Below are 10,367 nucleotides of genomic sequence, written 5' to 3' on the forward strand. Positions count from 1 at the left end.
ATTTTTAACCACAGGTTACTGCTAACATGCTACATTGTGCTCATAATGATTATTCTTCTTGAAAGTTAATATTCCAGTAATGATTATAAACTAAGAAATGTGACAACCATATTAGGTTACCCACTATCTTCGTACAATCATAATCAATGTCAATACTAGATTTCGAACTTCTAAAAATGAGCAAACTAACCAAAAACTTGGGGATGAATTAAACTCAAACAAAGGCAAGACTCAGCATAACAGTCCCCCGTGAATAAGACAATCAAAACTCAAAAATGAAATCAATGGAACTTATAGTGGCGGATTCACGTGTACCTTCATGAGTATTCCTGGATGTCCCAGTAGAAAACTTCGAAGGAAGCTCATTCCCAGGAATATTTAAGCATAGCCAATCAAGAGCCATCTCGAAAGTAGCTTCATCCTTTTCATAAACATGGTTTAATCAAAAAATGATGCAATCACCAATATCTAGAGCATTAAAAAACATAAAGAAGTAGAAAATTAACTAGAATGCGGCTTAAACCAGTGATCCAAGAAAGGATAAACTGAGGATCATAACTCATACATGCACATTGTTACCAACCTGGCTCCATAAACTTCATTTCCAATTTACGAGTTTCAAATTCGAATTGAACGGTTTTCTTTACAAATCTGCTTTTGTAAGCAAACATTTGGAGAAAAAAGTGTTTCACGACAATGGATTGATTATAGGTAAAGAGTTCATTATATAAGGTCCAAAGGATGCAGAGATGAGAAATTATTTAAATTTGCCTTCAGATTATGAGTATGAGAGAGACTTGTGAGAGTAAGAAAACACAAATTCCATACATTTCTCCAATCAATATAGCTCTAGGACTACTGAAACCCTAAATTCCATCAAAACTGTTAAGCTCTTAAAACCTTCCGACCTGAGCTCAGCTCACAGATGTCCATAAATCAAATACTCAAGCAAACCTGATCCACAGAAGCTCATAGTAAACTCATTCATCAACAATACTAATGAACTGAACAATCAAAACCAGAAGAACAAAGTCCTTACCTTAAGCGCAGAGAGAGCATGCTCAATCTGATCAGACCTAAAGCCCTCGCATGAAAGCTTTTCATAAACCGCTTCGAGCTTCTTGGCCCTCTGAGTGATGGAGACATGGCTGGAATTTTCGCCGGATTTTGCAGAGGAGATGGGATTTCGGCCGGAGTTCAGGAGAAGTTGACGAACCTTTCGCTCGTTCTCGGCGGAGAGTTGAACTTTCGGCGCATTTTTCCGGTCGCTGGATTTAGAGTTTCCGGCGGGAGCACCCTTTTTATTCTTCTTTGGAGGCATTTTTCTATGCCCTTTTCACAGGAGAAACAAGAATACTGAACTTATCTTTTAAGAGACTCCCGTCAAAAGGTTGCAGAGCGCACGTTACAGAGCTTAAGATTGGCGCCGTTTCGAGCGATGTACAGTATTACTTTGGATGGTTTTGCTAGTAAGAAAAATAGGAAATTTGTTTCGTGCCGGCTGACCGCATGACTACATAAGCGGTCCAAAACTGAAAAGCATCCATCTTAAAGATGGATGCAAGTAAGTGTTCAATCTAAAAACAACGAAAACTAATGGTCTAAATGTTTTTTTACTATAATTTTTATTTCTAGTTTTTAAAATTTACTTATTTTTTTATATTCATGATCTCCATGTTAGAGATTACATGTCCTTAAAAATTACGTACAAAAATCCATCTCAAAAATAAATATATTAATAGGCCCGCATTTTTATATATGCAGGTTTGGCCAGATCCTAAAAAATATAACAAATTTTTAGGTGTGTGTACAACCTTATATAAACTTTTGGAAAAATTACTTACATACTTTGTGTTATTACGGATGTACCAAATAGTTTCCGTTATTGCATGTATGTCTGTTTTTTACCATTTATAACTAATTTATTAAAAAAGACAACTTTACCCTTTTTCGGATGTTGAACATCCGAAAATAGGCCAAAAGTTTAATGTTCACATTCCCATTTTCGGGTGTTGAACATTCGAATTGAAGGGTTTTTCGGATGTTCAACATCTGAAAATAGCCCGAAAGTTAAACGTTCACATTCCCATTTTTCACATTCCCAGTCACATTTTCGGATGTTGAACATCTAAAAATGACAGCGAAATTATAGAGACCTTCTAGAAGGTTGTATTTTTTATTGTTGAACATCCGAAAATGTAATATTTTCGGATCACATTTTCAGATGTTCAACATCCGAAATCATTTTCGGATGTTAAACATCCGAAATCATTTTCAGATTGTCATATTTTCGGATGTTCAACACCCGAAAATAGGAATATAAACTTTCGGCCTATTTTCGGATGTTCAACATCCGAAAATGTAAAAATGGGTATGTATGTAATTTTTGGATGTTCAACATCCGAAAAAAGGTAAAGTTGTCTTTTTTAAAAATTTGCATTATAAAAAGTAAAAAACGAACATACATGTAATAACGGAAACTATTTTATACATCCGTAATAATGCAAAATATAACGGATATGTATGTAATTTTTCCTAAATTTTTTTCCTTTATTTTAGGTGAGGTCTGTACAAGCCCTCATTGTAATGTAGATTTTTCCTTTGTTTTAGGTGAGATTTATACAAGGCCCTCATTGTAATGAAGAAGTACATCTAAAATTTGCTTGGAGATATAGTTCTGGTGTCATAAACTTTACAATAGCTTTAAAATCTATTTTTGTCCCTTGTTATATAATTTAAAAATTCAAAATTTGCACTGATCTATAAATACTTTAAAATACACAATTTAGATAACTTGTCCGAAGATGTATTATTTTTAGTGACTTGCAATTTTTCTATTCATATGCATCTCGAGGTCAAGATGATAAATTTGAAGTTTCTCCAAAAAAGGAATATTATCTTCTATACGATTTTTGAGGTGCACCTTACTTCGATAGTATGAAGTTGCAGCCTTTCTATAAGCTTCTTCCTATTATTTGTAGACAAGGTATTTATGAGTCGGCCAACTCATCTATTTATATGACTCTTCCATCCAAAATCCATCTTAAAGATAGAAATTAGATCCAAAAAAATTTCGGATTTGATAATCATGGTAAATATAAAAATAGTAAAAAATAAATTAAAAATAAAATTAATATTTTTAGGATTTCTTTTGGATGGACCATTGATTGTGGGACCTTTTTTTACATCCACCACTAAGACGGATGTTAGGTGCATTGGGTGACTCACATATCCACTTGTGTCCCCCAATTGACGCTACACTTTTCTTTTATTTTTTTATTTTGTGCTTAAACTCTATTGCAATATTGTACATTAACTTTATTCAATTTCTTTGTACCCGATTAAGCTCAATTTTTCAGCATCCATGCTTTTCATGGCCTTTGCAAAAAAAAAATTGAAATAAATTTTAAAATTTAAGGGTATCTTGGTTATTTTATTGATTTAAAATATTATTTACAAATGTGAGATTATGAGAAGTGTTAACTTCAAATGTTTAAGTTTTTTTTTTTTTTTTTTTAATTGGGTGAGTCAATGGGGTATGAATTGAACCTAGGTCGTAGCATTGCAAATCGTTAGATGCTAACCAATTAAGCCTAGGCTCTTTTCCTATTTAAGGATAATTCAATGTACAGAAAATAAAATAAAACTAAGGGCAACAAACACTCTCAAAAGTAGGAGTTAAAGGTAAAATATAAACAATTGATGTTTATTTCTATTTTTTATAATAAAAAGGCACCATTTTTAAAATTTCCCTTTTATAAAAGTAAGAGTAGACAATCTTTTGCCAAACACCCATTTAAATAGAAAAAATTATAAATACCCCCAAAGTGAATTTTGTAAATATCTTACCTCCAATACTTCCAGTATCACACTTACAACCCCAAAATTTTTTTTCTTACTTATATCCTCCCTCAATTAAAAGGTCAACATATTGGGACTAAACTATTCTTCCCCTCTATCTTTTTCTCTACATGCCCTCTCTCTCTACCCCCTCACTCATCCATTGTAAGGGAAAACAAATGCACCAGAAGCACCCGTTATTCCCTAAAAATAAAAAAGCAAAACAACCCAAAACCGAACCAATCAATAGAAAGTTAAGATTTTGAATTGAATAAACGAAAATCCTACACCTTTCCAAGCAACTGAGTTATAGAGAAGCGAGAGCCTCAAGGACGGTGTTGGAAGCTCTAGACATCGATAATAGCCATCCAAGAGCCTAAAAAAGTTTTACCTTGGGTAATTCGCCGAAAAAAAACTCATCCATGATATAATAGTGCCAAAAAAATACATTTTTTGGCCAAAATGGGACAAAAAAATGGCCGATGGTACAGTATACAAAGTTTAGGTGTTCAAATGCCTTATTCTCCATGCAGCATCCAATCGAGTTGTGGCAGTAAACTCCTCTTGAATTTTTTTTTCATTTGAAGTTTGCCCTTGTCAGCATTGTACCCTTATTGCAGTCATTCCGAGGGAGCTTGATCATCTTATTCTCAAGCTTTACAACAATAAATTGGCATGTCTTTGTCATATTTGGTGAAAATGGATAGGCATCACTTAGTATTACTAGAAGGGTTTTAATGATAAGGTAGTGGATTGCTGCAAAGAAGCATTAATGAGAGGGCGGTAGATAGAGAGATAAAGAGAGAGAAGGAAATGATAGTTTAGTATCCAATCTGTTGACTTCTTCATTACCGTAAAAACAAAAAAAAAAAATGTTAGAGTTGAAAGTGCGATATTAAAAATATTGGAGGTAGGATGTCTACAAAGTTTATTTTAGGGATATCTATAATTTTTCCTATTTATAGATATTAATCTATAGCCTGCTATGCGTGAGAGAAATAGAGAGAACAATAAACTCTCACTCAGAAAATACCTTTCCATGGTTCATGCCATGGATGGGATTGGCCCTAGATTAGATTTATTAGAGAGAGAGCGGGTGGGGAATTGTACATGGATACTCTAGCTGGGGGATTGGATTTGTATATAGCGATAATGAAAAGAGATAATATATAAGAAAAGAGCTCAAACCAAAAACAGAGATAAAATATATAGCGTTGGTTGGTTATAATAGTTTAGAATACTATTAAAATACTTATAAGAGAAAAACCATTTAATATTTTACTTATTTGTAACTATTTCAACTCATGATCATGCATGGCATTTTGAATTTAAATAAAAAATTGGTGGAATGTTAAATAGTTCATCTACTATACATATGTAGATAAATTTTCCTAAATAAATTGAAAATCCACGCATCTTGAGTAGGGGTGGCAACATGTCAGATCTAATTGGATTCGAACCCAAATAGTATTCGGATCCAAATTTTGAACCCATACTCGAACCCATCGAATCCCATGTCTACCCACAACAATTACAACTTATGATCACGCATCTTTTGATGGAGATTTTGAAATTGAGTCAAACTATCTAGGTAAAATATTAAATAGCTCATCTATCATAATTTCCTAAAAAATTAAAGCCTTGATCTATCTTTCTCAAATGGATAGTTCAAGTCTGCTTTGAGGGGGAATGGGTTTGGGGCAATTACTTTTTTTATTGCTTTAATTTTGGAAGGACTTAAAATATGGAATTTGTCAAATAATAAAATCCCCCCGCTAAATGTGTCTTCGGTATTTTCATGTGAACTCCAGCGTGTGTACTAAGTGGTGAGGCTGAGTACCTAATACAATTGATTGGATCCTCCACTTGGTTTTACCCGGTGCTAAAAAAAAAGTGGGGCATGTTGGTCGAACTAGTCAGCCACTGGTTTTGAGTCAGATTGGCCAACCTCAAATGGGTGATTCATACTATTTAAAAAAAATTTAAAAACCATTTAAAAAAAAAAAAAAAAAAACTCAAGGGATGAAAGAAAATGGCAAAACAAACAAGAAAAAACAATTAAAATTGAGAAATCGAGGCAAAATGAAAAAAAATAACTCTAAAATATACTTTTAAGTCAAAATAATTAAATTTAAATTTGAACAAAAAGCCTGTTAGGATTTAAGAACCCCCTTAGATGCGGAAAGAAGAATCCAAAAAGTTAGATCTTACCAAGATCTTGTATTTATTCAGCTAGAAACAAAATAGGAGAGAGCACGAGCCATAATACTAGAAATAAGCATGAAACACATACGCTACAAGAACACGAGCACGGCAAACTGAAATCCATTATGCCAATGAAAGTTACATTACAAATTTTGGGATATAGTGTTACCTCTATAACCCTTGACAAAATCCAGTCGAGTAAACATTTTTAGACCCAGTCTCCAATCGGCACCATCATCGACTTCTCATCTCGATTTCACATCTAAACCGCTGTACAGGAGGAGACCATCTTCATTGTACTGTTAAACAACTGTCTAGGAGGAGAACTTTGAGAGCAACATAAACTTTATCTCACTAAAAGGGGAAACCATCCAAAATCTTAATGGGCACCGCTTCTCTAAAGAAACCAACATCTCAATCGACAGGAGGCACAACGTGGAGTTTCTCTCCATAAGAAGCTCGCTTCTCTCTAAAGGGAAGGCCTTGTCTCTCATGCACAGGAGACCCCGACCTCTCTCTCTTTTTATAGAAGAAGCCACATTTCTCATATGGTGATCCAAATAGGACACACAAATGCTCTACACTTTCAACCTATATATATAAGGTTAGAAATCTACACCAAATAATAAACTGTCTATAGGTGTTACATATATCTCAAGAACCAAGAGATATATTCTAGAGTCCTAATCATTTTGGAATTCTATTTCATTTAGAAAACTTATCAATATCAATCTCAATCCCACATGATTAAGGATTTCCTTATATAGGTGATTTTGGATATCACTATATCCAACAATTTCAACCTTGATATCAAAATCACCTGCTCACCTTGCCAATAACCAACGGATAGCTTTATAAATTCATCATGTGTTGCCAAATAAAATTTTTCATTATTCTTGTTGGAAAGGTTTGTTGGGTTCATGTGGCCTTTAAAGGCCTTATAAGTGCTTGTAAAATGAAATGATATAGTGGAACATGAACTCAGTGTGAGTGTGGTCCCTCGTGGACTATACTAAGCAAACGATGGTTTGCTGATACCGATATGTGCTTAACGATCTAGGCCAGTCGGTTGGAAAAAACCCATGTTACCTGGGCATGAAGAACAAATCGATGAGGGTTTATGTGTTAGCCCTTGATGAACTTGAAGAACATGCCCGGATGAGTGAGCTGAGCGACTGTGTGACCCTTGTGTGTGATAGTGGCCTACTGAGACGGGGGCCAAAACCTCATCCATGTTTCATCACACGGCATGCATATTGATAGATTGTTCAGGAAAGTCAGATATCCACATTTGGGTGAAGCGTATACATGTGCGATAAATACCCCTATGCGTCATAAAGCTGTGGTCGCATCAAGTCGTGGTGACCTTGACTCCTCTCTAGGGGGACCTGTAATCCACAGACTGGGATTGCGACCCCTTGATTCATCGACCTGACTTTGGTGACCCGTTAATGAGCCTCTGCCTAGATTATGGATCATGGGAAACACTAGGTCGGTTCGATAAAGCTAGTGTGGTCTGTAGTCCATAGTTGAAGGTGGAGTACTTCGTTATTGTATATTGGATTCCTAAAACCATATGGATCCTTTTCCCATCATATTAATTTATTTGTGTTCATTTTATTATTGAAATGATTTAAGCTTTATTATATGAATTTTTATGAATCTCTCAATATTTTATTTGTGATTTTTTAACTTATAAAAATACAATTATTGTTTTTACAAAGTTATAAAAATTCAAATATGTATTTTAAATAGTTTTATTCAATTTTAAAAATAATATTTTTTTCCATGGGGGCCCATAGTGCACATGAGCCTACCATGTGGCATGTGGGTGGGGGCCCACATGTGTCACAAAAGTGTGACACGCCCCACCCTCTTTGGATTATCTTGTTTGCTTTTAAGATAAGGTTAGTTTGATTTGTGGCATGTCGTCAAATCTTGAAAGGGATATATTGACCATGGCTTTATCTATTTTGCAGCAAATTTGTTTTAAAGAGATATGGTCAATTTGAATTGATATCGATCTTACCTTATTTATATTTGGTAGTATTTATCTACTTGATAGTATTTGACATATCCTTATGGAATATGTGACATGGATCGTGCAATTTTATAGAATGCATGATATTTATTTTATTTAAATATATTGATGAAAAAATGGTTTAGGAAATGGGGATAATGATTCATGCACCTTCCATAATGTTGATGACCCATCTATGGAATGGATGGCTTAGATCTCTCAACCCACAAGTCACCCTTGATCGACGGTCTATGTTCAATCTCACAAGAAGAGGCAAGTCAAAGAAAACCCTAAATAACTCTAATCTTATTCAAAGCCTATAAAAAGGGATTGTCTCTACCCAAAAATCCCTACACCTTATCTCTTGTACCTAATTCCCATATTTCTCTCTTATATCCCAAAAGGGGGCACGCACCACTCTCTCATGTTTGATCTCTCACTCACACATTGTTAAAGAACCTAAGGATTTAGGCTGTAGAGTTATTCTCTCTCCTATCTCTCAAATATAGATTTATGGCTAAGGGTTTTAGGATTTAGCAAAAAGAGAATCCACCTCTCTCAAACTAGGTTGCTAAGAGAATTCACCTAGGTTTGAGTTTGTGATCAAGAGAATCCATGTTCTATTGGTGTGGTTTGGCCGAAATTTTCTTTCTCGGTTCGAGATTGAAGCTAGTTGATCCCGCGCCATCAGATGGTGGTGACTTGGTGTGGGGTATAATAAGCCCGGTTGAGGTAATCTTCGACACTCTTTCTTTTATTTCTTGCAATCTTATCTTTTATTCTCAAGCATAGTGCATAGTTGTTTCAATGTCATCAAGTTGTTAAGATCTTGGTTTTATTGTTATGTTGATTTTATTTTAAAATTTATCTTATTATAATAAAGACCACATGTAAGTGATCTTTTGCCAAAAGAAAAGGGTGAAAAAAAAAAAAAAAATGTATTCCCCGGTAAAAGATCACATAGGTTTTTCTTTCAAGGTTGTGCTTGCTATCACATTTTTCCACCTCAAATAAAATGGTCACATACTTTGTCATGTGTTTTTCTCCAACCGAATGCCCCAACACTAGCCTTATACTGAACCATGCGCTCTGATACCACTTGTTAAAATTTAAAAATCCCCTTAGATGCAAAAACAAATATCCCAAAAGCTGGATCCTACCAAGATCATGTACTTATCCAGCTAAAAACAAAATACAAGAAAGCATTACCATAATACGATAAATAAAGCATGAAACACATACGTCACAAAAAACACAAAGATTTACATGGTTTACCACATGGGTACGACAAACTGAAAACCACTATACCAATGAAAGTTACATTACATATTTTTGGGGCATAGAGTTACCCTCAACAAAATCTAGTTGAGTAAACCCTTTTAAATTTAGTCTCTCGATGGGCACCATCGTCGACCTCTCATATTGATTCCATAACTAAACCATTGTCCAGGAAGATATCATATCTATTACACAACTAAACCACTGTCAAATAGGAGAACCTTGAGAGTAACATAGACTTTCGCTCACTAAAAGAGAAAATCACTTAACTTCTTTATGGGAACCGCTTCTCCACAAAACAACGAGCCTCTCAATCTACAGGAGGCACAATGTGGAGTTTCTCTCTATAGTAAACTCTCTTCTCTCTAAAGGGGAAGCCTTGCCTCTCATACGCATGATGCATCTGCCTCTCTCTCTCTCGAGGAAGCCACCTTTCCCATGTGGTAATCTAAATAGGGCACACAAATTCTCTGTACTTTCATCCCATATAAGGTTAAGAGTCCACATCAAATAGAAAACTTGTTATAGGTGTTACATATATTTCAAAAACCAATATATATATCTCAGAGTCCTATTTTTTTTGGAATTCTATTTCCTTTAGGAAACTTATCAATATCAAATCTCAATCCCACATAATATGGGATTTCCTTATGTGGGTGATTTTGGATATCACCATATTCAACAAAGCCAAGCTCAAAATGAAAAAAAAAAAAAAAATCATCTTTTGATTCCCAAAGAGATCCAAAACAATTATTTAGATCATATAGAATAGTTGAAACATGATTAAGAGTGCATTTTCTCTAGGGAAAATAATTAAAAAATTGAGTAGAACTAAAGGAAATGGAGGAAAATACAAAAATAAAATCAATATTAGAGGTTCTTTTTATTTTGATTCTAAAAATTTTATTTGGCAGTTATAAATGAATGTGATAGACTGATTTGATAGACTTTGGTGAAATAGTGAAAGAGATCAAAGATTTCCAATTGCAATTTCGAAAAACTCCTATATTTTTTTTTTTTATTG

The 10,367-nt window shown here is 34.3% G+C and overlaps 1 protein-coding gene across 23 annotated transcripts in view; it reads right to left on the reverse strand.

Annotated features, from left to right (window-relative positions):
- The window catches only part of LOC18440839 (RNA helicase family protein), a 37,217-nt gene extending 35,758 nt beyond the window's left edge, over positions 1 to 1,459 (reverse strand). For 15 of the 23 annotated variants that reach the window (XR_016040176.1, XR_016040174.1, XR_016040127.1 and 12 more), the window contains exons 1-2: positions 1,040 to 1,459; positions 316 to 421 (exon numbers count right to left, since the gene is read on the reverse strand). Coding sequence is in view for 8 of the 23 variants with exons in the window: in XM_088845934.1 (XP_088702060.1) it covers positions 316 to 421; positions 1,040 to 1,321 (388 nt within the window). In the remaining 15 variants the exon portion in view is untranslated. The remainder of the gene's footprint in view (positions 1 to 315; positions 422 to 1,039) is intronic. The other 8 variants (XR_016040126.1, XR_016040168.1, XM_020671487.2 and 5 more) reach the window with 3 other exon arrangements.
- Between the last annotated feature and the right edge of the window lie 8,908 nt (positions 1,460 to 10,367).

Source organism: Amborella trichopoda, chromosome 1, assembly GCF_054954075.1.
Source record: "Amborella trichopoda isolate Santa Cruz 75 chromosome 1, AtrichopodaSantaCruz75HAP2 v2.0, whole genome shotgun sequence".
NCBI lineage: Eukaryota > Viridiplantae > Streptophyta > Magnoliopsida > Amborellales > Amborellaceae > Amborella > Amborella trichopoda.